At 48.2% G+C, this 26,966-nt stretch overlaps 4 protein-coding genes across 7 annotated transcripts; 3 read left to right on the forward strand and 1 right to left on the reverse strand.

Moving 5' to 3' along the window:
* The first annotated feature begins 568 nt into the window (after positions 1-568).
* Positions 569-9,137, forward strand: GALM (galactose mutarotase). Its single transcript, XM_040553120.1, has 8 exons — positions 569-870; positions 1,347-1,501; positions 2,761-2,967; positions 3,701-3,782; positions 5,789-5,930; positions 6,004-6,178; positions 6,310-6,421; positions 8,951-9,137. Exons 1-7 carry the CDS (start codon positions 675-677, stop codon positions 6,385-6,387), a joined length of 1,035 nt encoding a protein of 344 aa, XP_040409054.1. The 5' UTR covers positions 569-674; the 3' UTR covers positions 6,388-6,421; positions 8,951-9,137.
* Positions 8,680-15,125, reverse strand: LOC121068077 (serine/arginine-rich splicing factor 7). The gene is made up of 9 exons (XM_040553121.1): positions 14,984-15,125; positions 14,487-14,667; positions 14,092-14,268; positions 13,133-13,207; positions 12,933-13,034; positions 12,497-12,550; positions 10,218-10,262; positions 9,624-9,659; positions 8,680-8,988 (listed from the first exon to the last, which is right to left on the reverse strand). The coding sequence occupies exons 1-9, from the start codon at positions 15,009-15,011 to the stop codon at positions 8,934-8,936; spliced, it is 753 nt and encodes a 250-aa protein (XP_040409055.1). The 5' UTR covers positions 15,012-15,125; the 3' UTR covers positions 8,680-8,933.
* Positions 15,126-15,145: 20 nt separating this feature from the next.
* Positions 15,146-18,990, forward strand: GEMIN6 (gem nuclear organelle associated protein 6). Of its 3 annotated transcripts, none has more exons than XM_040553125.1 (3): positions 15,146-15,378; positions 16,835-16,980; positions 18,324-18,990. In XM_040553125.1, the coding sequence occupies exons 1-3, from the start codon at positions 15,364-15,366 to the stop codon at positions 18,697-18,699; spliced, it is 537 nt and encodes a 178-aa protein (XP_040409059.1). In that variant the 5' UTR covers positions 15,146-15,363; the 3' UTR covers positions 18,700-18,990. The 3 variants fall into 3 exon arrangements, with proteins under 3 accessions (XP_040409059.1, XP_040409061.1, XP_040409060.1); XM_040553127.1 differs by lacking the exon at positions 15,146-15,378 and adding an exon at positions 16,324-16,471; XM_040553126.1 differs by lacking the exon at positions 15,146-15,378 and adding an exon at positions 16,501-16,519.
* A 507-nt stretch (positions 18,991-19,497) lies between these two features.
* Positions 19,498-26,133, forward strand: LOC121068078 (serine/arginine-rich splicing factor 7-like). 2 transcript variants are annotated; one of them, XM_040553122.1, is made up of 9 exons: positions 19,498-19,655; positions 20,026-20,206; positions 20,345-20,521; positions 21,430-21,504; positions 21,630-21,731; positions 22,218-22,271; positions 24,421-24,465; positions 25,070-25,105; positions 25,827-26,133. In XM_040553122.1, exons 1-9 carry the CDS (start codon positions 19,634-19,636, stop codon positions 25,849-25,851), a joined length of 717 nt encoding a protein of 238 aa, XP_040409056.1. In that variant the 5' UTR covers positions 19,498-19,633; the 3' UTR covers positions 25,852-26,133. The 2 variants fall into 2 exon arrangements, with proteins under 2 accessions (XP_040409056.1, XP_040409057.1); XM_040553123.1 differs by lacking the exon at positions 24,421-24,465.
* The last annotated feature ends 833 nt before the right edge of the window (positions 26,134-26,966 follow it).

Below are 26,966 nucleotides of genomic sequence, written 5' to 3' on the forward strand. Positions count from 1 at the left end.
TTATCCGCCAGCTTGAAAATCTGACGCAGGGCCCGTGAACAGATTTCCCTGCGGTATCGCTTTTGCACCTGCAAGGCCTTAGATGTCACGGTAGTGAGGGTGCCGGAGGAAGCACCTGAACACAGCTGCCCCATGTTTTTGCTGTGGACACGAAGGCAGCGCTGACAAAGTGCAGGTTGCACAACCCCCCCCACCTCCAGCCCCTGCAGGAGGCCTTGTTTCTGGGGCGGGTTGGGAGCCGGGCAATGTCTTGCCTGAAGGCAAGCACTGTGCTGGAAACGAATATTCAGAGTCTGACTAGCTGTGTATTCTTCAGAAAAAAAATCTGAAACTGGCTCCCCAGAAAAAAAACATGCACCGATTACACAAATATTCCTGGGCTTCTCCTGCAGGCTGAGGGGAAACGAGGAGGTGGTACTTTGAGGGACGGTGTGTAATGGGGCCCAGGTCAGGACCGTGCGCACACAAAAATCCCTTTTTCCTCTCAGCACGCATCCAAGCCCGCCGGGCAGCCGGTGCACGGCACGACTCCTCCCAGCTCTGCCACGCTGGAGGCAATCATGTGATTTTTAGGACTCTGCTCTCCAAAACCCTCTTTGCTCCGCTCCCGGCCACCCTCGCTTCCTCCCTGGCTTCCTTCCTGGCGGCGGCACGGGGCTGGGATCTGGGGAGCGATGGCGGAGGTGAAGAGGGAGGTTTTTGGGCGCATGCCCCCGGAGGAAGGAGGAGGGGAGGTGGAGAAGTTTGTGCTGCAGTCAGACAGCGTCAGAGTGGAGATCCTGTCCCTGGGGTGCATAATCGCCGCGCTGGAGACCAGAGGCAGGGACGGGCAGTTTGCGGACATTGTCCTGGGCTTTGACACGTTGGAAGGTGGGTCTGAATCCGTTTCCTTCAAAGAAAAAAAAAAAAAAAGAAAGAAAGAAAAAAGAAATCAGAGATTTTGTTCCTACTCCTTCTAAGGGTACCCCCAAATCATGGGCTGAAGTAGCACAAGTCCTGGGCTCAGCAGTGGATGCGGGGACACCGGTGGCCCCAGGTCACAGTGTGCCCCTCTGACAGGCCTGGCTCCTTGGGCCTCTCTGCAAATCTGTGAACAACACAAACTCCCTCCAAGCTGTTTCAGTCAAAGATTAGAGAATCACAGAATTATCTAGTTTGGAAAAGACCTTCAGTATCACCAAACCCAGCTATCCACCTGACTGACCATCCTGAGACACCAGGGCTGCAGTCACTTGCTTAGGGCTGAGAGGAAGCCGAGAGGGACATCTCCGAGCCCACAAATGCCTGGAGATCACTCACCCTGCCCTGGCCTTTCCACATCACAGCACCCTGCTTTTTCCACCCAGGTTACACGAGGAAGCACCCCTTCTTCGGAGCCGTGGTGGGGCGCGTGGCCAACAGGATTGCCAAGGGGAGGTTCGCCGTGGACGGCAAGGAGTACCAGCTCTTCCTCAACAACGGGCCCAACTCGCTGCACGGAGGAGCCAGGGGCTTCGACAAGGTGAACGTCGGGCTGGTGGGGCTCGTGGCCTCCTGCACGCAGCCTCCAGGGTGGTGGCAAGGGGCTGTGATGTCTTCACTCCCCGCCCTGCAGGGTTTTCTGGTGGTTATTGAGTTGGGTCCGCTCCCAAAAAGTGCTGCGAGTGCAAGAGGTGATCCGTCATTTCCTCAGAGGAACTTGTGCAAATGTGCTAGTGCAGCTGCTTTCCTGGGTTAATGGTGTTTTTTGTTTGTTTGTTTGTCTGTTTGTGAGGGAACATCCAGGCTGAAAGGGCAAAAGTCAGAGGGTCTGGAATAAAGCTCACTGCTAAGCAGCACCACATGATTAAAATAATCTCCTGTCACAGAGACAGGGACCAAACGCTCATGGGGCGCACTTGTACATTTGCTAGACTTCCTTCGGCCGGGAAAACAAGATGTACTGGCTCTTAGCTGTGGCTATCTCAGCCATCTCCTGAGTTTTTCCTGATCTTGCAGGCCTGGGTGCTGCACTCAGCGTGTGCTCTGACGATACAGCAGCTTACAGCTGCGCTTGTGTGGTGGTGACACCTGACCACGTTGCTGGAAAACTGTGAGACTTCAGAAAAGTAGTTCTCCTAGCTTTAAAAATATCAATATCTGTGTGCTTGCTGGCCTTTAATAGATTTTGTTTCACGGATTTAAGTAGAAACTTAAATACTAAACCAGAGTCCCATGGCAGTGGGAGCTGCGGCTGCAGCTGATCTGCACACGGTGCAGGAGCACGTAGCAGGACCCACTCTGCAGCCTGGTTATTTGGCATCCTCAGTTCCCACGCTGGGTGAAAATGTTGCTTTTTGACAAGTCCCCTCCACAAGAAGGGGAATAGGTCCAGCTGCAGGACAAAAAATCCATCACAGCCAGGCCTCTCCGAGGCATGGAGTAACAGAGGCCCAGGACAGACCCTGACCATAGCAAACTGCTTCCCTTCTTCAGCTTCTTGTGGAAAAACCCATTCCGTTGGTGGCCAGAGCCAGCAGGCTGGTATTTGTGTTTGCTACCACTTCCCTCTTTCTTTTTCAACAAGGGCATGTTGGTTTTCAGTACTTCATAGGAAGGAAAATGTCATCTTTCTTTCTTACTTTTTTTTTCCCCTGGGATAAAAAGCAGGAAAGATGACTGGCAAAAACCTTTGTTTCAGTGGATGTGTGCCTTTCATCCCCATGTTCAGCCCAGAGCAGGGCAAGGAGAGAAGGGCACGGCATCCCCTATTGCTGCCCCACTAACGCATGGTCCTTGCAGGTTCTCTGGAGCCCCCAGGTTGTCCCAAACGGTGTTTGCTTCTTTCGGCTCAGCCCCGACGGCGAGGAAGGCTACCCCGGGGAGCTGAAGGTCTGGGTCACTTACACGCTCAATGGCAGCGAGCTGGCCATCAACTATCGAGCTCAGAGCAGCAAGACGACACCCGTCAACCTGACAAACCATGCGTACTTCAACCTGGCAGGGCAGGTAGGCATGGGGAGCCCCAACCCCATGGAGGGACACCATGAAAAAAGGTAAAGTCATCCAAGCATCCCAGATGTGGCTTCTGGGGACAAAGCGATGGAGGTTGTGCCTCTGCACACGCGTGCACAAGCTGCCCCTCCATGCAGGTCTGCTCGTGCCATTGCCCTAAAAATGTCTGCGCAGTTGTTAGTTTACCCTCAGCCTGTCCTCCCAGTAGTACAGCAATATCAACACCTGTGGCACGCAGCTCAGGCATGTTTCCAGAGGAACGGGAGACCTTTGGGCATGAAACTGCTGCTCAGATTAGGTGGTGACGTGCAGGCTCAGCTTTGATCCTGCTCCCCTTCCCGCCCAGCAGGTCACTTGCCAGCATCCCCGAGGCTGCCAGGGAGGAAGAAGAGCACAGGAGACGAGCCAGGAGGATGAGCTTCGCTTCCCCCTGTGCTTGCTTCCTTCCCCTTTTTGCCTGCTGCTGTGTGCTCAGCGCCCAGCACGTTTTGGCTAGCCCATTGGCAGCATGCTGGTGCTTGGCAAGGTGCACGCTCAGGATGATAGTCTCATGAAGGAGGTGCCATGCAGGTTTTTGCCACTTCTGTCCTTTGCCTTCTGATGGGGACAAGGTGGGAGGATGCCCAGGAGGTCCCCCAGGCACTCCCAGGTCAGCTGTAGCACCATCACACATGGGTGCCCCCTAAGGGCCACTGCAGGAACCCCAGCGTTTCCCTTCCTCCCTCAGGGCTCACCCGACATCTACGACCACGAGATTTCCATTGCAGCAGATTCCTACCTGCCTGTGGATGACACCAAGATCCCAACCGGTGGGTGGTACCTGGCGGGGATGGCTTTGCAGATGTGCAAAGCTGGGGGCTGTGGGGAGTGGGGAGCAGCACTGCCCCACAAAGAGGGGACAAAGCAGGACCCAGGGGACGCCGGCATAGCACAGTCCCACAGGAGCTGAGCAGGGTGGGCAGAGGCAGGTGCTGGGAGCAGGGGCTACCACCAGCAGCCCCAGACATGCTGGAGGTGGACTGATGTCTGCCCAGCGGAGCTGGCAGGAGCAACAGGAGATGGGCTGGAAGCCAGGCTGTGAGGTCAAGAAGCCCAGGAGCCAAGCTCCCTCCTGCACAGGGCCAAAGGATGTCCCTCAAGGCTAGTTTGGTCACCCTGGGGCCACCAGAAAGGGGCACTGAGCTCTTAAAGAGCTGGGATTTGGCCAGGGTTTGCCTGTTTTGTTTCCTCCAGCAGCGTCTGGCTTTCTGACACTTCTCTACTGGGATTTTCTGTATGATATCACCAGCTAACTTCCCCAAATCTTATTTCAATAAGATCAGCCCATGCCCAAAAGCAGGAGAGCCCTTGGTGCCCAGGATCCCAGCATCATCCCTGCTGCAGGAGCCAAGCCGTCAGTCCCCAAACAAGGACAGGGGAGCTGACACTGCTGGCTGGGAGCCCGAGCGCACAAAACCAGCGCTTTTCTTTCCTGTCTTTAATGTCCAAAAAGAGGAAAGGCCATTAAGGAAGGCAGCACATTTTGCATACTAAGCGGGTTACTCCAACAAAGGTGGTGTTGCTGCTCTCTCTGGACTCAGAGCAGAGAAGCAGACTGGCAGCCTTTTGCACTCAGTCTTGATTTGGGGCTAAAAAGGAGAAAACAGGGCTTTCTATTTTTTTTTTCCCACACCATTTCTACTGTGTGTCACCCCATAATGATCCTGCCTCCAAGCCAAGCAATCTGAGCAAGCTGAGGCAGAGCACGTGTTCCCCGTGCCCGCTCCAGCACCCCCTTGTGCTGCGCAAGCAACTGCAGCAGGAACCAACTCTGCAAAACAGATCTCACACCAGGTTTTGTGCTGGAGGGAGCTGCTTTTAAGAACACGAAGTATAATTTTGTCCTTACTCTTAAAGAAAAAGGAAGGAGAGGAAGAGAAGCTTAAAAAAAAAAAAAAAAAGCAAATGAAAGCTTTTTAGCTCAGGTGTCTGCTAAAACTAGAGTCACGCCTGGGCTCACAAAACCACCGCGTGTGCCTGCAGCAGCTTGCACCTGGAGGAGCAGGGCTCTGAGGCCTGGTGGCGTTTGCTCAGCCTGGTTTGTAACCCCAGGGCTTGAGCGGGGATGAGCCCGATGCCATAGCAAAGCCACTGCCCTGCTCCCCCCGCTGCTTTCCCCACGGAGCTGTTTCCACCAGGGCGCTGCCAAGGCGGGCGCTGGGTCTGCGCTTCAGCAGGAGTTGTTCTGGAGGGTCAGCAATCACGTTTCTCTTCCGCATCTCAAGCACAGCCAGCTCGCTCCCCAGCTTCTTACAGCACCCGTTTGAAGCTCTGTGTAAACGTAGCCTTTGAGGCCAATAAAACTGTGCACGGTTTTAGCCCCAGGGGCGAAGACAGGATTTGTGCAGCTATTAAACGCGGAGCCCTTGCATGCAACAGCTGCCGTATTTTACGTATGTGCCTAAATCGACATGCCTTTTTTTTTTTTTCCCTCGAGGTTTTTTTCCGCCCCACAGCTGTAAAAGTGCTCCTTTTAGATAGGATCAGAAGCCACAGCAATGTGCTGTTTGTTGGGTGGATGCTTCTCAGGGCTTGCAGAGAGGAACCAGCGCAGAGCTGCTGGGAGCAGGGCACGGGGACGCCCACACCGCTGTCCCCACAGCGGCCCTTGGAAACCCATCCACATAGGTGTGGAAAAGCAGGGAGGACCGGCTGCAGCTCCCACTGCCCCGAGCCGAGGTTCAAGCCCAGGCGGTGCCCCTCAGCTCACCTCAAGCGTTTTATGGTGTGTGGGGGACTGGGTGCGAGCGCTGACGCTGGTTCTCTCCTCGCCCAGGGGAGGTGGCTGCCGTGCAGGGCACCGGCTTCGATCTCCGGCAGCCCGTGGAGCTGGGGAAGCACCTGAGGAAGTTCCACCTGGACGGCTTCGACCACAACTTCTGCCTGCCGCCGGGACGGGCTCGACGCCTGGTGGCCAGGTAGGGCTGGGACCCCCGGGGATCTCCCCAGGGCCACCGGTGCCCACGCCAGCCCCCGGCATCGTCTCCGCAGGGCTCGGCACCCGCCCACGGGCAGGACCATGGAGGTTCACAGCACGCAGCCCGGCCTCCAGTTTTACACCGGGAACAACCTGGACGGCTCCCTGAAGGGCAAAGGTGCCGCTACGTACCCCAAACACTCGGCTTTCTGTCTGGAAACCCAGCACTGGCCTGATGCCGTCAACCAGGTAAGCAGCTCAGGGCCTGGGGCTTTGGGGATCTGTTCCCTCTGCTCCGGGAAGGCTGCGGGGACGTGGCCGTGTCCCCCCAGCCCTCTCTGGTGTCACCGCGCTCACCAGCATGCGCTGCCTCTCCGCAGCCCCACTTCCCCAGCACCCTGCTGCTGCCCGGGGAGGAGTACGACCACACCACCTGGTTCTGTTTCGGCACCGCCTGAGGACAGGGGAGGCTGGCTCCTGTCGCAGGAAGTGGTAAGCATCTCCAGGTTCCCCAAAAATCCGTTTAGGTGCCAGACATTTGGAGCTGCCCTGGGCGACGGGACCCACTTGGGAGCTGGTTTCCTCCTCTCTGGACTCCGCTCGCTTTAACTCTGCTGCTGTGCAGCCTCCACAAAGCCTCACCCTGTGGAACAAGCTCTGTTCTGCAGTAAAAACGCACCTAAAACACAGTGTTTAGGGACACAGCCCACCAGATCTCAACCTACAGAAGGGGAATACTCATGTGGAGACCGAGGAAGCTCATACAAGTACCAGCTACTCCCACCGAAGGGCCAGAAGCTGTGCATGCTGCTGCTTTCTTGGCTCTGCAGGGTCAGCTAGTCTGCGCACCCTGCTGTCAGCTCTCACGGCAGCATCACGACGGCACAAGCACCACTGTTAAACACAAGAGCTCTGTGGAGGACAGGGTGCTGGGATTATCCCAGCTCACCGCCGGCTCCCCTGGCTCGTTCTGAAGCCAGCAGCAGCTGCTCAGGAGCATCGCCTGCAGCACACTTGGCTGCGGCAGCGAAGCAGGTACCTCCATCCACAGGTCTGAATGCACAGCTGCAGGAGGTAAAAAACAGGTACCAGCACAGCTGTCGTGTCAGTCTGCAGGTTTATTGCGGAGTAGGTTTGCCTTATGAATACAGAAGAGAAAAAAAGCTGATCAAATTCCAGAGCAGCAGCGTACGTGTGCTTCTCACCAGGTACTCCATAAACCGGGCGGGCAATACACAACCAAAAAGCATCCCAAACACAAGTCACAGGCTTCGGGTATTTCTGCTAAATCGTTCCAGGGCAACGTGTGCGTCGCCCCGCCACTCCCCTGGTGGAATTTTAGGGATGTTGCCAGAATTTCAGTCCTTGCACCCGGCAAACGAAACACAAGGTCCCACCGCTAAGCACCGCAGCGGTGTCCACGCGGACACCAAGCACCACAACACCAGGACAAAGCGTGAAGGCCAGAGAGTGCTGCGACGTGAGGGAACGGCCAGCACCTGCACTATTTACTCATACACCGAAGAAGCTCCATAAAGTCATTATTCACAGGAAACAGGGTTTTTCTTTTGGAAAACATGGGTTACCAAAGGTGTGACCGAGGTTAGTTTTGGCATTTTCTTGCATTTAAGATGCTCTGTTATGGTTTACACATTGAAAGCAGCATTACAGATTTCATTAAAAGCCCAGAGAGGCCCCACTTTCCATTTCAGTGCTTTAGACAGATTTTTTTTTTAGTTCTTCACTTTTTCCTTTTCTGCCAAAGCCACCATTTGTTTCTGATAGATCTCCCATCACAGTAAAAAATATTTTAGCTTTTTTCCCCCGCTCCACCAACAGTTTGTTTGCTCATAGTCTAACGTTGTTTCCAGCCTTTTGCTGTGATCTGTGTCAACAAAGTGCCTTACCATGCAATTCTTGACTACAGAATGAGGACAAACACAGAGCGACATACCTATATACAAATCCTTAATCCTGCAGGTGTGTATTTGCCGTAAGAAATTAGCTTAATTCAACAAATTTTTCTCCAGGATCTGGGCTGCTTTAAAATCATACCAATTTCTGTGCAGCAGGCTAGCACTCCTGAGGTCAGCTGTGAGGATCTTTCACTTGAAGGAGGAAAGCCTGAGCCAACAGTAGAAAGCCTCACGGCACTTTCTTTTGTCTCTCAAACACACGCTCCCAAGTTCCTTCAGAAAGTAGGTCAGACGACCTAACGTCGTCCCTCAAGAAAGGGAAACGTGCCTTGAGACACTCTATGAAGTTTTCATTACGCTAAAAGACTACAGAACTAAAAATGCAACAAGTCAAATTAGCAATTATCAAGTTATTAACGTTTAGATGTTTCTGCAGATGTTATTCACTTAAAGTATGTGTTTTGAACAAAAGCTCATTGTTAAATTTTTGGGCATCTGGTATTACAACTAGTCAAGCACCAGAGTAAGCATAGCAGAATAATTAGATCAGGGAGAGAAATGAATGCCCGTTAAAGATCGTAAAGGAATAAAAAAGGCATATGCAAATTTTTAACCATCTGCAGACAGGGGAGATAGACTTTAAATTCCATTTTAAAAGAAAGCAGAAACTGATCCTTTCACCAAAGACCATTCAACAACAAACGTGAAAAGTGGCTGAGAAGACACTACTATTAGTCATTCCCACTTGGACATGTTCCATCCGTGTTACATGGCACACAGCTAAAATTGCCCAAACGTTAACAGAAGCAGCAGGGTTACTACAGAGAAGTTTTAGTTAAAAATACACATTTTATTTCAATGTGCCAATAAAAAAGTCCCACATTTTCATATCACAGGAAGTTAATTCATACAATAAAAAGAGACCTGCGCTAGTCTATTGGTGCGACTAACTCAGAAGACCCAGATCATGCCAAATTTTAGTTGATATACTCTTCTATCTACATTCTTACATTTACAAAGACACCACAAAATCCCTTATAATAATGTAAGCAAAATAACTTTCTTCCTACAAGGTTAAATTCATAACTTTAATCCATTCTTTCAGGACTTGCACTTCTTTGAGGGCTTCCTGATGGTGAACGACTGAAAGGGAAAGAATCCAGAGTTAACATTTGAGTAGTGATTGGGATCCACAAACACAGGAAAAGGAAACAACAGGAGGTTACCCAGACTACTCCAGCACCCTTCAAGCACTGTTTTTTTAAATAAATAAAACAATCACTATTGACAAATTGAATGGACTAATTATTTAACGTTAGAGATAATACATTCATTACTTTCACATTTTTTGCATAATCTGAGTGAAACCAGTAAAATCAACAGGCTCAATCTTCCAGACTGACTGTCATGCCAGATTACTCCACTATCTTCCCCAGTCTCACTGCAGATTTAATGAGACTCAAAGCTGATTCCCGCATTTATTCTGTGCTTTAAACTCACCGGTAGAGTCTCTGTGCACTAAAACTAGTGAACTAAAAATAACAGAGGAGCAGCCAAAGGCAAGACATCTAACCTGAACACTGAGGAATTACTTACCACATACATAATACCACACATAAAATCACAGTCACATTATTTCTGGCAGTGACATCTTTTCAGCAAAATACCTTCCCAGTATTTTCCTAAGAGCAGCTGTCAAACTCCTCAGCAGAGATCACTGCAGGTATTAAAATGTCAGCTCTACAGAGTCTGTGTTACTAGTAGGGAGACCAACATACCTTCTCTTTGGAGATGGTGATCGGGACTTTGACCGACTGTCAAAACAGAACACAATAAATGCAGCATGAAGTTAAAATGGACGCTTTATAGTAAAAACAAACAAACAACACAACAGCATAGCAATTGAATTATTGTGGGAAGCTAGCCAGAAGCTCTTGAAGATGGCAAAGCTTTCAAATCAGCTTTTACTCTGGCAGGGATTCTTAATTCATTTTGTGTGGAGACTGATTGCGTGCAATCACTTTCAGTAAAGAAAGCAAGTGTATAAAAACAAAGTGTATAACTGAGGTGAGGCTTTGAGAAAACACTGCCATAGATTCCTCCAAGTGTTTTTCAACAGCATTTATAAAGAATGAAGCCCTTTTTCTGATTTAACAGAACTGAGCACTAAACAAACAGTCCTGTTACTAAAAACAAAGAGATGGCTAAGGAATATATTCCAAATACCCGCAGAGAAAATTTTATAATCAGTCCTATCTGAAATAGACACCTGTGTTTGGGGGATTTGTTTCTCAACGACTGGGCCTTGTTACCCGTGAAAAAATAATACTTAATTCTAGATACCGCTGCAGGCTTCATCTCTGTACGCTCACCTCTTAGCTGGCGAGCCGGATTTAGATCTGCCATGAGACCTAGACCTACAAGAAGAGAAAACACAGCTCAGCAAGAAAGCCACAGGCATGCATGTTCCCACATTAAGACAGTAAGAGTCACACCAGATGTGTAAGAACCGTAACACTGAACACAGACAAAATGCTGCAAGTTTGCAGGACTTTTCCTGCTAAGTTTCAGAAGAAAGTTTTTAAACGGATGCTGTGCATATTGCTCTGAGCTTTGGTCACAGGCTGATGACCTGTGCACGCTGATGAAGGTGGCAGGAATGCATGAACTACCCAAGTTGCAACAAGCTTCTTCACAAAGCCGTGCTTCTAACTGGCAAGTTTTATTAGGCTTCAGCGACATCTACCACTGTAGTTGAAACTGGCTGCAGCCAGCATCATCCTACAAACATCTCTTCAGAACACTTCATCTTTTAAAATAATATTTTTAGTAAATGCATATAAAACCTGGTGAATTCAAGTATTGTGAAAAGACTGCCAAAAATGTCAAGGCTTTTTGAGGTAAGATTGGTGCACTAGGAGAACACTAATATCACTTACAAAGAAGAACTGAAATTTGTAGGTTCCCAAAGGAAGTGTTCTACTTTCCGTGACTACTTTCAGATGCATGCTTTGATGCTGTCAGCCCAGCAAATTTCATGTAATACTTATTCAGCCTGTCTTCCTTATGAATTGAGAGCCTGCCTCTGGATGCTCTGCATTCCTTTGATTCTTCTGTAGAGACAGTCTCTCAACTGCCTGATGTGGAAATTTGAAGTGACTTCATTACAAATTAAACACCAATATTTTGCCACTTCTTTGTACTTTTATTTCTATAATTTCTTCTGCCTCAATCACTTTATCTGTACTTACAATAAAATGTGTCACAATACAGAGTTTGGGAATTACGCTAATAGCACCCTTTACGCTGCAGAAATCCATCCTGGTACAAAGAAAAAAGAAAATAATGCTAACAAAATCAAGAAATTTTTCTTCTTGAGAGCCTGTTGACCTTGGCTGTTTTCTGCTCATCACTGGCACTGAACGACAATAAGCCATGGTTAAGTCACGTTGGAATAATTGGTATTAAGATTAAACACATTTTATCAACAGGTAGAGAAAGTGCACCTGATCAATAAAAAGGATGGCTCTGGTGCCTTGGGAAATTGTGCTTCTCTTCTTTACTAGCTTCCAAAATGTTTTTTTGAGTTTCTGCTCTTAGCTAAGACACCTTCTGGTCTTCACCTCTCTGTTCCATAACAATTCCTGGCTTGCTGCCCCACCCCTCAGAAAAGCCTTCCACCACCATCAACTTTCAGCAGTGAAGTTTTCATCTTCAGCTGTAGGCTTTTCCACTTACTCTCTTCAGCTGAAGCTTCCTTTTTGTGTGTGCACGTGTTCCTTCACCACTGACTGCTATGTTATTTATTTCAAAGGGCAATCATTAAAGCAGAACAGCAGGCCCAGGAATGGGCTGGGAAAAAAGAGCAGCACTGTCTCCTTCAGAGTAGAACTTCAATCCCCTCTTAATTCTCCTACGACAGCTCCCTGAAGCCAATCAGCCCATGTCAGCCACGTTGTTCTTGACAAGCTCTCAGGAAACACACGCTACAGTCACTTACTGTGGAATCATTAGACCACAATATTGAAGAGAATGAATGGCATCCTGTATTTCTCTCAAATCTGATCATCATTCTAATGGTACGTTTGACAGTACAAAATAATTTGGCATGGTGTTTATCCCAAATTTAATTCAGCTACTGCAACATGACACTTTGTGAATAAACAGACTCAGTACTATAACAGTACTCAAGACAGCTAAAAACAGCTCTAACACACAGCACTAGAAAGTCCTTCAGGACTTGCCTGGTTACGAGCATTAATACTTTACTTTAATACTAAGAAAAGGACATCCTAATTTCTGACAAGTAATTCAAAGAATCCATAATCTCATATGAGCTATATAAAGCAAAATACTTTTCAGATTAATTCTAGATGTTTGGTACATTAGCTAACCAATAATACAAACCAATCAAAACAGTACCTGCGATGACCATAAAAACCTAGATATTAGCAATATGTAAAAACAAAACAACCAAACAAAAACAACAAAAGAAAGTACAGTCTTCTGCACTGGTCTTTAAAACCTCAAACCCCTGAGTTGAATATTCAGAATATTTCTTTCTTTCTCTGAGCATTTTTACAGCTGCCAGAAAGCCTCAACAGACTTAAGCAACTTTACTACATGTCCTCAGTTACTGTAGAGATCTTACCTGCTTCGGGGCCATGTAACAGATCTGGATCTAGACCTGGACCTTGATCTTGACCTGAAATGAATAAAATAAAATAAAATAAAATACATCAAAGGAGTCAACTCAAGTAGAAGCAATGACTGTTACAGCACTACATAAAATCATGTCTACATGTTGAATATAAAACCTAAAATATCTTTAAACATTCTAGGCATCAAAATTCATCTTGGGATATGCAGTTCTTGAAGGCCTAAAAGACAAACTGGATTACTATAACTTTAAGTAGCATTATCAAAAAGTTTTAAAGTATTCTCTGTCTGAATTTCTAGCAGCCTGATTTCTAGCAATCAGCGCCTTTAGAAGTCTGCTATCTGATACCTTTCTGAATGCCTTAATTAAAAAGAAATGCAGCAATGCAATCAAAAACAACAGCTCATACGAAATTGCTACTAATTACCTCGATCTCTTCAAGGAGCCCGATCGGGACCGTCGGGGAGACACAGACCTAGACCTACGAGGAGAAACGGACCGGGACCTACGATAGGAAGCAGACCTGGACCTGCAGAGAAATCAAACAAGGTTATGGTTGATTTGTGCAAACACAGCTCTTTGTAAGCAAAAGAAAGAAAGAAGAAGAATACGCAAAAATAAGCACACCTCCTACCACGACTTCGACTGCGTGACCGAGAATACCTCCTTCCTCGGGACCTGGAACGGGATCTAGACCGGGACCTGGGTTTAGGTTGGAGAAAACATGTATCAGAAAACAGCTTCAGCCACCACTACATGTGAGGCCCTGCTGAAGTCAAAACTTTCAGAAAACTAAAGAACTAGCATCTGTGAGTTGGAAAAAATCTCTGGGCCTACTTGCCTTGAGCAATTTTACTACCTAGAAAAATGTTAAAAGCTGAATTACATTGCAGAATTACATTAGAATAAAAAAACACTGTAATGCGTATTTAAAATAAACCTTGCAAGTTTGCAGGTCGACCCTCTTTGGCCCAAGGTCTAGCAGATCTAGACGATCTAGAAGTATCTATAGCCGATCGCTGCATCTAGGTGTTCTCTTCAATCTAACGACGATCAAACTGACAGCCCAATGAGCCAGGGTGAGGCTTGATTGACGCAAGAAGATTTTTCTAGCTGGGAATGTGGTCAATCTGGTGTTCCTCTTTCTAAACCGGAGGGGGGGCCCCAACTGAAAGCCAAATTTACTGTTACGGCGGTCACCGTCTCAAATTTTCTGCCCTTAAAGAATAAGGTGAAGCTACGTGTAGATGGCTCGAGGGGATCTGGCCTCTTATGCTGATCACCTCAAGGTCTAGGAGGATCTTAAGTGTCGGATTTGCAAGGCGCCTCAGCATGAAATCTTAAGGCTCGTGACATTCTGAATCAAGGCGACTGACTCAAACGAAGAAACCTGAAAGGTTTTGACCAGGTTGATTATTAAGATAGTAACATTTGATAGAAATAGCAACAAATTGTAATATACACCTATACATTTACTCTAGAGTTAAATTTTAAAGAAAACTGGCGTAACATTCTGTTCTTTGCTAACAAGAGCTACACAAAAGTGAACTGGCGAAGCAACCCAGCCGCTGCGCTCCCGCACGTACCTGCTCCTCCTTCGGCGACTATAGCGATGGCAATCATAAGCATAGTGGCCTTTCTCACCACACTCATAGCATCTGTCATTAGGGTCAAAGGGACGCCGAGCAGGAGGCCTGTCATAACGGGAGCGACGGGGCATCCCCGTCGACACTTCCACTCTTACTCTGGAGCCACAGATCACCCTGAAATAAGACAGCGATGGCTCTAAGTTAACTGCTAATGTTTATAGCAAAGCTACTTAAAAAAAACAAAAAACAAAAAACAAAACACAAAACAAAAAAAAAAAACTGAGAGAAAACCCCCAGAACTACATAAAGAAGAAACGGAGAGAAAATCACGATTCTCTCTCCAGACTTAAAAATGGCGCCAGCTCCCGCCATCATCAGCAACGCTCACGTACTTCCCATCGAGCCCACGGACGGCGTCCTCAGCATCCCTCGGGTCTTCGAACTCCACAAAGGCGAACCCCGGCGGGTTCCTGGCGATCCACACGGTTCTCAGCGGCCCGTAGTAGCTGAAGGCTCTCTCCAGCTCGCCTTTGCCGGCGCCGGTGCCCAGGTTCCCCACGTACACCTTGGTCTCTGAGGGGGAGGAAGCCGGGGGTTAGCTCCAGAGCCCTGAGGGCTCGGGGCAGCCGCCGCCATCTTGTGAGCGCGGCCCCCTCCCGCCTCCCGCGCGGGCAGCGCGGCCGCACCCCTGCCCCCCGCCGCCGCTGACGCAAAATGGCGGCGGCGGCGGCGGCAACGGCGCCTAACGGCCGCCTCGGCTTCCCCTCCCTCCTTTCCTTCACCTCCCGCCCCGGCTCCGCTCTACTCCCCTCCCCTCCGCCATCGCCCCCCGCTTCCTCACGCTTCCCTCCCTTCCTCCCCTCCTCGCCGCCGCTCCCCGGCCGCTCACCGCCTCCATAGCGGCCGTAACGCGACATCCTAACGGCTCCGCCAGCCGCCGCTCAGCGCGCGCACGCGCCTGCCTTGGCCGCCCGCCTCCCGCCCTCAGGCGGCGGCGCGCATGCGCGCGGGGCGGGCGCCGGTTGTCGCCTGAGGGGAAAAAGGGGACGGGGAGAGCCGGGACCGGGGGGTTCGGGGAGACGGTGCGAGACCGCCCGGAGCCTCCGGCAGCGTCCATGTGGGCCTGAGGGGGGAAGGCGCCTCCGGAGCGGCGGCTCTGAGGAGAAGCTCTCCTTCCCCGACAGAGATGCGATGCAGCTGAGGGAGTAGGAGCTGTGCTCATCCGAAAGGCGGTTTTTGCCTCCTGAAGCGCTTACTTACGACGTGATTATGGCTGAATTTGCGGTGAGAGTTGTAACTGCCCGCGGTAGCGACCTGTGTCTGTCAGACAAGGCTCAGATGGCAGGGAAAAATAAATCTTCCAGGCTTTGTTTAGAACAATTAATTAAACTTTCAGCATTGAAAAAAAAAAAAAGGGGGGGGACTGAGACCAGAGAGATTTAAAACTGAAAATGCTTGGAGCATTTTGCTCTAAAGTGACTTTGAACAAAATCCTCTCCAGCCTGATGCAGAAAGGCACCAGTTAGGAAGCTATTTACATCCCGAAGGACTAAGATGTGTAATGCATGGAAATACGTGCATATATATCTGAGAACACTACAGTCATTCTTTCCACTGATTTTCCTTCAAACAGGAGCTAAAATTTCTCAGTAATGCTTGCTCTTATAGTGAAAACGACCAGATTTGCAAGTTTCTGCTTTCTTAATAAACTATATCTGAGAGAAAGCAGTAGCTGATAAAGTAACTCATCCATAAATCCACAGCACTGGGAACTAAAGCCTTACAATAAGAAATAAAAATCCCTCCTTAAGCTTGCAAAATACCAAATATTTCCTTTTATACCTGCGGTATTTTTTTCTCCTGCTAGGATCACAAAATCACCACATTTTCATTTATATCCCTGAACGATGGAAGCTTGTTTGCTTCATCCACGGGGAGCTTTTCACTAGCAGTCTTCAGACATAGAAGCTCCCTGGAAAAACAAAAAGGTTTTCACTTCTGCAGCTGCACAGGAAAAACTCGCAAAGCAAACCTGCAGGCAGCCCAAAAGCAAGGAGCAAAAAGGGTTATTTGTATGTCGCAGACACCTACAGGATGTACCTGAAAGCATTAACGCACAGGAGAGGACCCGAGCCAGGATTTCGCACGCTCGCTGCAGCCGCCCCACGCGTTATTTGGGGTCACCCATTTAACAGATACACCTCCTGTGTGGCTGATGAACCCCTAGCACGTTTACAGGACGCTCCTCGGCAGCCCCCAGTTGGGTGCTTTTACAAAACCCAGGCCGCCAACCGCGTCGGGCTGCCGGCAGGAAGCGGCGGGGCCGGGCCGAGCCCACGCCCGCCCTCGGCGGCCGGGGACCCGCAGGCGGCAGCCGGTGAGGCAGGAGGGGGGCATCGGGGGCCCTACCGAGGACGGGAACCAGGTGCCCGCAGCCCGCTGGCCTCCCCACATCGTTGCGCTTCGCGGGGGTGAGGTGGGACGGGTGTCCCCCACGCTGGATGGGGGTGGCTTTGCTGTCCGTGCCGGCAGCGTGGCTGGTGCGGGGGATGGAGTGGGAGAGCACCTGCTGCTCGTGCTGCCCTGAGTGTTTTTAATGTTTGCATTAAAAACAACAACAACAAAAAAAAGTGGCTTAAAATGTGTGGAAGATTCTTACCTAGAGGCAAATTCAGTTCTGATGTAAAGGGCAAAGCAAGGAGATTCATTACTTCTGCTAATTGCTCTGGCTATTTTCTAGGTTCTGGGTGTAGGCAATATGAATGACTGGCAAAAGAAAAGTCCTCTAGACTGGGAAACATACGTGAACAAAAGGGTGAAAGTTGCAGCAGCTGAGAAAAATGAATATGAAGGATGGGTCTTAACAGTTGATCCAGTTTCTGCCAAGTAAGTACCAAAGCTTTTGCTTTGCTAAAGCTCAGGGAGAACAAGTTTTTCAGGAAAAGAGGACCCCAAGAGTGAAGCAAACTTACTTGGAGGGAAAAAAAAAACCTGCGTGTTGAGGCTCTGTGTTTAATTGTCAAGGCCTAAGAGAAAACAGTAGCTGATGAGACCTAAATCCACATTAATTTCATTCAAGGGACTGGTAAGTTTGGGGGATGGATAATAGCTGAATTCATAATGGCTTTACAAGGGAACGGGCAGACATTTGGCTCTGTGCTGCAAGAGGTTTTTCTTATCTTTTTGTTTGCACGCTTGTCCAACAGGAGCACAGTATAGAGGCTAGAAACTAAAACATCCAGCCTGTGATGTGTTTCAGATGAAATGGTTGTTCTTTCAGCTATGTAGTAGCTCTGATACTCTGATGTTCTCATAGAGATGCTTGCCTTTTTGATAGGAAAGGTTTCTGTAGCTGTGAGTGATTTGGGGGATGGCCAAGGCTAAAATTAATGGCATATTTCATTGCACATCCCACACACAGTCTTTTATTCCACTAACAGTGACAACAGCAAATTAATAAACTGCTGGCGTAGAGTTCTGGACTTTTTCTTTCCACAAAAGGAAGAAAATGGTTTCTGATTCTCTTCTATGGTATATGGGAAGGAGATGCTAGAAGTATAACAAGTTTTTTTCCTGACTGTATTTTAGGACTTCTGGAATGTAAGTGCCCTTGAGAAAAGATCAGGCAGCAGTCTTAAATGGCTACAACATGAGCCTGAACCTGCTGCAGTGTGTTCTTGGTGCAATACTCAAGTATAGTTTTCAGTTAAGAAGCTAGCGATACTCATTAAAAATACATATATTGCTATTTTAGTGATGATCAATAATTAAATGTTAATAATTACCCATTAAAAGCTTCTGATGTTCATTGTTGGCCGCCACCACTGCGTTCAGCGTTCTATGTGTTGAGTGTATGATGGTATCATTTTTTAATGTTGGAAGACTTGGGGCGCTTTAGCGAGGTTGGGAATACTGCTCAAATTACATTCCCAGCCCTGATTCTGATGCATTCTGCTACTTTGGTGGTGGTGGTGTTTGTTTGTTTTTCTAATGTTTTGCTTGGTAGTACCTAGAGTAGTTTCAAGTTCCAGGTCAGAAGTTACCCCAGAGCCCCATGGTTTCACCATTTTAAGGACATAGCATTCTCAAGAAAAGCCCTGGCTACTTGGTATTTTCTAAATACCTGGATTGCAATGAGGCTTCTGAGCGCTCACCTCCAAGACCCTTTGGTTGTGTTTCTCAGTCATCAGTTAGGTACAGTCAATCACGCATCCTTCTTTCCCTGGCAGTGTTGTCCTGGCAAACTTCCCAGAGAATGAAAGAGTGTCCATTGTAGTTGTGCTGGGCCACGCTGTCCAGGAGGTCGACGTCCTGCAGGAAGCGGACGATGACATGAAGGCACGGCTTTCTTGCATATTTGCACCCGAGGAAAGCAAAGCTTACAGCCCGGAGGAGCTCGACAAGAGGAAGAACGACCTGAAGAGCTGGCTGGAAGCAAACCACATCCCTGTGACAGAGCAAGGAGAATCGGGAAGAACGCTGTGCGTGGCAGGGGTGCTGACCGTTGACCCGCCGTACGGCCCGGAAGAGTGCAGCAGCTCCAACGAGATCATCCTGTCCCGCGTTCAGGGCCTGATACAGGGCTACCTGGAAAAGAGACAGTGAGGTCTGCTGCCTCCAGCACCGGCCTTCGGGAATGGGTCTGCCTGCCCCGTTAGGGACTGTTCTGGGGGTCAGAACGCCTATGTCCAGAAGTGCTGCATGTCGGGGCTTGTGTCTGAATTCTTGTACGTTAAGAGAGGAGTAAAGCAAGCAGCGTAAAGTACAAGCACAAAACATTTCGCGTGCACTATTTTTGGTTAAAAAATCAATGATAATAATGCTGTATTAAACTGATGTACCACTATATTTTTTTGTAACAGTATTATGAAAGATGAAATACGAGAAATTTAAACTTCCTCTGCCTTTTAATTTCATTACTTTTCTAGCGGCGTAGGCATGTTTATTCAAAGTGCTTGCCACAGATCTTTATTTCTTCCAGAAGGAATCGTGATACTTGAATTCCCACACCAGATGCAAGATTTGTTGGGAAAGCTTTTATTTTCCTACAGCGTTTCTTCTGTTTCAGCGCATTAATTATAGCGTAGGATGAGGTTTGTAGGATTATCAGGGGAAGTTAGCAGGCAAATAGGCTTTAAGGCCATCCATCATTCTCCATCCACATTCACTACTTCAGCACAGCAGTGACCGGAGGACGTTTGTCGCATATAATTCCCTGCAGCTGGGGAGGTTTGGTTTTCTTGTAGAGCTTTGGTGCCGTTTTACACCATTACCCATTTATTTCTCAGACGCCGTCCCCCTCCGCTCCCCTCAGGCGCCTGAGGCGCGAGGCGGGAGCCTGCCTCAGCCACTCCCCGCGCAGCCGCTCTCGCGAGACCTTCGCGCGGCCGAGGCGCGCGCTCCCCCCGCCCCGCCCCGCGTTGCCTAGCGACCCGAGCCCCGCCCCGTGCGCGCGGCGGTGGCGGCGCGGCGCGCAGTCGCGGCGGCGGCGGGCTCTATATAAGGGGAGGCGCGCGGGGCCCGGCCCGCAGCGGGGAGGATGTCGCGATACGGCCGTTACGGTACGGGCGGGAGGGCGCTGGGCACCTCAGCGGCCACCGGCGGAGCTGGGGGGGTTGCGCTGAGGGGAGGGAATGAGGGAAGGGAGGGAGGGAGGGCGGCCGCTGTCCCGGGAACGGCTGCGGGGAGAGGTGGCGACCGCCGCCCGTGGCTCGGGGCCGCCGCCGGACCCGGGAGACGTTGGGCGGCGGGGGGAGAGCGATCGCGGCGGGCGTGCAGCAAAATGGAGGCGGCGCCCAAGATGGCGGCGCCTGAGGGCCGCGGGGGGGAGGCCGCGCCGCGTTGAAGGCCTCGTGCGCCGCGCCTGCGCAGTGCTGGGGGTCCCGGGCTGACATGGCCGCCCCGCTCACACACTCCCCCCCCTTCCCTCAGAGACCAAGGTGTACGTGGGGAACCTGGGCACCGGCGCCGGCAAAGGTGAGCTGGAGAGAGCCTTCAGCTACTACGGGCCGCTGAGAACCGTGTGGATCGCCAGGAACCCGCCGGGGTTCGCCTTTGTGGAGTTTGAAGACCCGAGGGATGCTGAGGACGCCGTGCTGGGACTGGACGGGAAGTACGTGTGTGACCAAACAGTCCCTGGGTGCCGCCACGGTGCCTCACCTTGTCCTGTGCTGCCCTGGTGCCTGTCTGCCGTGCTGCAGTCGCTGGGCATAAAACAATTCTTGTGACTAACAATCTCCATGTGTTGCAGGATAATATGTGGCTCCAGAGTAAGAGTGGAAGTGTCGACGGGGATGCCCCGTCGCTCCCGTTATGACAGGCCTCCTGCTCGGCGTCCCTTTGACCCTAATGACAGATGCTATGAGTGTGGTGAGAAAGGCCACTATGCTTATGATTGCCATCGCTATAGTCGCCGAAGGAGGAGCAGGTACGTGCGGGAGCGCAGCGGCTGGGTTGCTTCGCCAGTTCACTTTTGTGTAGCTCTTGTTAGCAAAGAAAAAGCCAGTTTTAACTCTTAATGCTGTAAGTCAACAGGTGTATTTCACTTTTTTTTTTCTTTTGCTAATACATATCAAATGTTACTATCTTAATAATCAACCTGGTCAAAACCTTTCAGGTTTCTTCGTTTGAGTCAGTCGCCTTGATTCAGAATGTCACGAGCCTTAAGATTTCATGCTGAGGCGCCTTGCAAATCCGACACTTAAGATCCTCCTAGACCTTGAGGTGATCAGCATAAGAGGCCAGATCCCCTCGAGCCATCTACACGTAGCTTCACCTTATTCTTTAAGGGCAGAAAATTTGAGACGGTGACCGCCGTAACAGTAAATTTGGCTTTCAGTTGGGGCCCCCCCTCCGGTTTAGAAAGAGGAACACCAGATTGACCACATTCCCAGCTAGAAAAATCTTCTTGCGTCAATCAAGCCTCACCCTGGCTCATTGGGCTGTCAGTTTGATCGTCGTTAGATTGAAGAGAACACCTAGATGCAGCGATCGGCTATAGATACTTCTAGATCGTCTAGATCTGCTAGACCTTGGGCCAAAGAGGGTCGACCTGCAAACTTGCAAGGTTTATTTTAAATACGCATTACAGTGTTTTTTTTATTCTAATGTAATTCTGCAATGTAATTCAGCTTTTAACATTTTTCTAGGTAGTAAAATTGCTCAAGGCAAGTAGGCCCAGAGATTTTTTCCAACTCACAGATGCTAGTGATGTGGTTTTTGTTTTTGTTTTTATTTTCTTTTTAGTTGTCTGAAAGTTTTGACTTCAGCAGGGCCTCACATGTAGTGGTGGCTGAAGCTGTTTTCTGATACATGTTTTCTCCAACCTAAACCCAGGTCCCGGTCTAGATCCCGTTCCAGGTCCCGAGGAAGGAGGTATTCTCGGTCACGCAGTCGAAGTCGTGGTAGGAGGTAAGATTCTGGTTGTTTTGGATTTGTTTGTTTCTGTTCTTGCTTTTCCCTCAACTCTGTACCCCTTTGTACTCTTTGTGAAAAATACTTCACGGTAACTTGGATTTTTTGTTTTTGTTTTGTAGATCAAGGTCAGCTTCCTACCGCAGGTCCAGGTCAATCTCTCCTCGTAGGTATAGATCATTTTCACCTCGGAGGTCACGGTCTGGATCTTTAAGGAGATCGAGGTATGTGTTACCTGTTAAGTTTTAAGCTCACAATGCTGTTGAAGGGAACTTAATTGTTGTAGTTAGCATTAACTTTATTTTTCTGCTGTCCGTAGCATTCATAGGAAGCTTCATGGGGTTACATCCCTGGGCTAACCTGAAACATTTATCTAAAGTTAGAAACCTGTTCATATAAATTCCAAATGACCATTTCTGATTTTTTTTCATAGTGTTCCAAAACTAGGTTTGTGATTTTGATCTATGGTCTAGGCTTTCTTCTTCAAGGATACAGAGTAATTACATAAAGCAGGGCAGCAGGATTTCTTACCTGGATGATATTACTGGTCAAATCTATTACAACTTTCTAATAATACCGCTAATTTTGCGGAAGTAACTTGAGTAACTTTAATTATTTGCATAATGTTAGTGATTTCAGAGAACTGTGTTGAAAGATCTCTGCTGTATGAGACGCATAGTAGTGGCTGACTTTTCACTGCTCTTTTCTAGGTCTAGGTCCAGATCACGCTCAAGGTCTCGGTCTGTTGTATGGCCTCGAAGCAGGTAAGGTGCTTGTTTTTAATTAAAACAAGTAATAACGTTTGTCTTCCTTCCTTCCTTCTCCTAGGAAGTTTGTGGCAGGAAGGGGTTAGAAGGTTGTGCAGCGTAGCAATATTTCCCCTTAATGTTAGTAACTTACGCCTCTTTTTTTGTCCGTGGCTGCATCTGTATATCTAGGTACATGGAGCCATAAACAAAGCATATATATGATTTGCGCAGGATGGAAAGAAGTTTGGAAAATTACTGGTTTTGTACGTAGAGAATGCTTGAACTGGATCCTGCAGGAAACGTTACTTATTTTTTTTGTAAATTCTGACTGCTGAATACAAGCAGTAAGATTCCTACCCTTGACTCAACTGTTGCTCATGGCTCTTCAGCATTGTCACAGTTCTGAGAATGAACTGAAGTTGCTGTAGTGATGAGAACTGTGTTACATGGGGTAGGATGCTTGGCTTTACAGTTCTGAAGGGCTGAATGAAGGGGACCCCGAGTCCCAGTGCTATAGGTAGTGTTTCTGAGGGCTGCTCTGGCACGTGTCCCTGTGGATCTGGATGTTTCCTGCATGCCAAAATAGAAGTTGAGGAAGACAGATACAAATACTCCCGTGTTAACAAAAATGTGATAGGCAGGAAGAATTGCTCTTGTGGTAGAGTGGGTGAAGAGATGGGCTTTGTTAGGGTCTGCTGGCTGCTTTAGGATTTGCACACTGAGCCTTTAAGAGGATGATGACTGTTGCCTATTACTGGAGCTGTCCTACTGCATAGCAGGCACATCTGAGCAGCAAGTAAATGACTAGCCAGGCTCAGATTGCAGGCTGCTGCTGCAGAAGTCTGGGTACTGCTGTGATGTTTGGTGGCTCCTGGTTCTGGGACAGTCAGGTGCCTGCAGGAAAGATACTTGATGCTCTTACTGAAACTTGTGAGGAATGCTGATTCCACGGGTCTGCAGCTGCAGGGGTGAGCAGTGGTAGTTGGGACTGGAATGACAGAAGGGTAGTTAGGCCTGGAATTACGGAAGCATTGTGCGAAGCCTAAATGGTCCTGGTCCTGCTTCTAGAGCTGCTGACTGTCAGTCCTTATGATGGTGTACTCTTGGAGTGAGGTATTGCCAGTACCGGTATTAAGATGATGGTGTATGCTGGTTTTCTGCCTTTTTGACTGAAGGAAGTCATGCTCATGCTACAAAATAGGAGTTCTGGGCAGACTTGAGCAACTCCATTCTGTGTAACTGTGATGCAGTAAGAAAACTGCTGGTTACAGTGTTGAGGACTGTTTGAGACGATGGCTCAATATAGTGGCCAGGAAGGTTTAAAAGCAGTTGCAGTTAGTTATTTAACATGTATAAAGCAATAGGCAAGGTAAGGTGACTATTGATTACCCCCCTATAAACAACTGCAGACAGAAAATGGAGTGTGTGTGGGGGAGAGGAATTGTTCTAGTGTCAGAATTCATCCAGGTGGTATTACAAAATCTTTGAAAACTGGATGTTAAATTTAGTTCTTTAAAAGAAACAGCCACAAGAGCATTTCTAAGTAACACAGCAAGCATTTGAGTAGGTAATGTAACATGATCGATGTATGAGGAGTCTTTGAATAAATTTTAACCCATAAGATGACCTGGGAATAGTTTACAAATTACAAAGTCTGAGTAGCCAGATGCCTGATGCAACTAAAGCTATTGGGATAACTAATGAAAACTATATTGTACTTGAATAAAAGTGGCATTCAGAACTAAAGATGATGTGCATCAGCTCTTCAGCACGTCTGACTGCAGTTTCCTAACATGGTGTTTAATTAAAAGACTTTCTAAGATGACCCTTTAAACTGTTCTTCCCTTTGTGAAAAGAATGCTGGGTGGGGAGGAGCTGGGGGGGAGACTGGGACAAAGCCTTCTGTTCTGTAGAAGTGGTAGCCAAGCTTTGCTGGGGAGCTTCTTGTGCTTGTACTGTTGTCTCCTGACAAGCAGAGTGTGGAATAAGAGAGAAATGATATTTCAGAAGAATCCTGAGGAAAGCTTGCCGCGCCAGAGCGGAGCATTCCTCTCTAGTTTATGATGCTGTGCAGTGTGAAATTGCTGTTGCTGGTTAAGCTAACTTTCATTGTGTGTGCATGCCACTGGCTGCTTTGCTGAGCTTTATTTTTCTCCTGTTGTAGGTCTGGGTCCCATGGTAGATCTAAATCTGGCTTACCTGCTAAAAGGTGAGCGTATAAATACAACTGGCACTCAGTAATTTTTTTTGTCATGATTCAAAATATGTGTTTGGACCAGTATTTTAGTTGCATGTGGAAGAGTCTTTTTAATGGCTGATTTTTAAACATTTTTATACATTTTTTATATATGTATTTTTTGTTATAGCTGACTTCTGTGGGTTGGTCAGCAATTCTTCCAGGATTGTGGCTATCTGGCACGTTCTTGTCGAACCCATGTGATGTGATGACAAAATATTTTTGGCAGGATTTGGGGCATGTATTACACTATCTCTGTTCTCAGTCCTCCTGTCTTTCCTTCACTTGATTCGCTGCTCCTGCTCTGCAGGATTACTGTGACCATTTTATAGCTGGTTGGAAGCTGTGTGTTGCTCTCTCCCGAGGGCTTCGGCTTTCAGCAGTTTTCTTTCTCAACTGCAGCTTCTTGCTTAAAGTAAGTCTTTAAATGGGGTGTAGTTGCTATCAGCAGCATTAAGGGTGGTGTCACTGTATGTAAAAACATCAGTTCTTACTGTTTTGAAATGGACAAAACTGGTGACTTGAGTGTATGCAAGCTAGCACGTGAAAAGTTATATTGCCATCCTTTTTTTTCCAGTCGCTCAAAGTCCAGATCACCATCTCCAAAGAGAAGGTAAGAATATCTTAAAACTAGAGCATAGTAACCTACTTTCATGAAACTTTGTTCAAGTGCACTAGAAAATGGTGGCAAATGAGAATCAACTACTGAAAAGTTCCTGAGGAATTTAGAATCTGGGGAAGAAGTGAGCAGTGGAGCAAACAAAACGAGCACAGCTGGAAAAGGGGTAATAAGGTGTGAAGCAAACCACCAGCACATGGCAGGATTAAATTCCTGTTTGTGGATCCTCACAGTCAGCTCTTACGCAGTTGTGCAGCTCTTACTGCACGCTGTGAAGTAAGAAGCAATTTCCTCTCTGTAACTGGAGGAGTAGATGCTGGAATTTTGGTAGGGTGATACCCAGACACAGGGCTAGCTCCAGACTGGAACCACGCAGGTTATAGCTCACCTTCATCTTGGCAGGGTAAGAATGCTGCGCACAGCTGGAGAGCAGACTCAGAGGTGCTTTCCTTGAGCAGGCTTGATGTTTTGCCTAGCTCTCACTCACCTAGTGCGCTCATTTCAACAGGCCCTTTCACACTTCAAGTTGTTACTTACATGGCGTAAAATGTAACTGGATGAGCTCCAATGCTCCTCATGAACTGCGTATGAAAATAGCATGGAGAGGGACAATGCTGGAAAGAGGTTTCCTGTGTTCAGGAAACCTGGGGCAGTATGGATATTTTGTTGTTTTTACTGTAGGAGTTGTTCTCACTCCTTTTTCTTTCCCTTTCAGTCATTCACCATCAGGAAGCCCTTGAAGGAGTGCATGTCCTGAAAGAATGGATTCAAGTTTAAAAGGTTTAAGAAGAAAATTTATTTTGTTTACATTATTATAAGGGATTTTGTGGTGTCTTTATAAATGTAAGGGCTTAGTCCTAGAAGGCCGTTTCTATTGACTAACAACAATTGGCATGAGTTTGGATCTTTTAAAAGTCTTATTAGTAGACTAATGCAAAACTCTTTTGTTGTGTTAATGTTCTGTGATCTGGAAATGTTGGGCTTTTTTATTGGCGCATTGAAATAAACCGTGCATTTCTAACTAAGAAATCCTTTGTGGTAACCCTGCTGTTTGTTACTACTTGGGCAGCTACCACAGGCCACGTGCCAGCAGGTGAGCCGAGTGTGGCACAGCCGCCACTCGGTGGCTGTCCTGCAGGCGAGGCTCTCCTGTAGGACTTCCACAGAGCTCTGATTCACGAGGAGCGTTACCAATGCCGCTTGTCAGTCTTCCTGTCCATTCCTGACTGTTACGATTTTTAGGTTGCATTTTTATTTGCACCTCCTCAGAGTTCAGTAAAGCTGAAAACCTGCCTTACCCTCTTCTGCCATCACCAGGATGTTTCTCAAGTGCTCCCTCCAGTGGGGTGGATGGCGTTAATTAGAACCTGTCACATCCTCTGCTGTCCTTGCTCTCACCTCACCTTAGCTTCAGGCAGAATGTACGTAGTTGGGAGACGTCATGCAGAACCTGCTTGAGCACTGGTTTCCATCCAAAGCACTGCACTCCTCGGTGAGTGAGAAGTTCTTTTATTCAAGAGGGATACCATTCAGAAAGCGTACAAAAATCTGAAGAGAAATGGGAGCCATTCCTATTGCACTTCCCAGCCACCCTGAATGCAAATACTACTTGCTGACCCTTACAAGAGTGACTGCCAGCGCTGCACAGAAGCAATACTGTGTCTGATGGTGCCACTTCATGTGGAGCTAGTAGCTGCATGCTGTCTTAACAACACCTGGAGTATTCTGCTGAAGTGCTTTAATATCCCCCAGGATGACTAGGCCTTAAAACAGCTCTTTGCTAGGCTCACAGAAACCAAGCGTGAGCATCCAGCTGTGCTGTTAGAGGAATGTGGTGCTACTGGTGTTGACCTAC

This window comes from Cygnus olor, chromosome 3 (genome assembly GCF_009769625.2).
Source record: "Cygnus olor isolate bCygOlo1 chromosome 3, bCygOlo1.pri.v2, whole genome shotgun sequence".
Taxonomy (NCBI): domain Eukaryota; kingdom Metazoa; phylum Chordata; class Aves; order Anseriformes; family Anatidae; genus Cygnus; species Cygnus olor.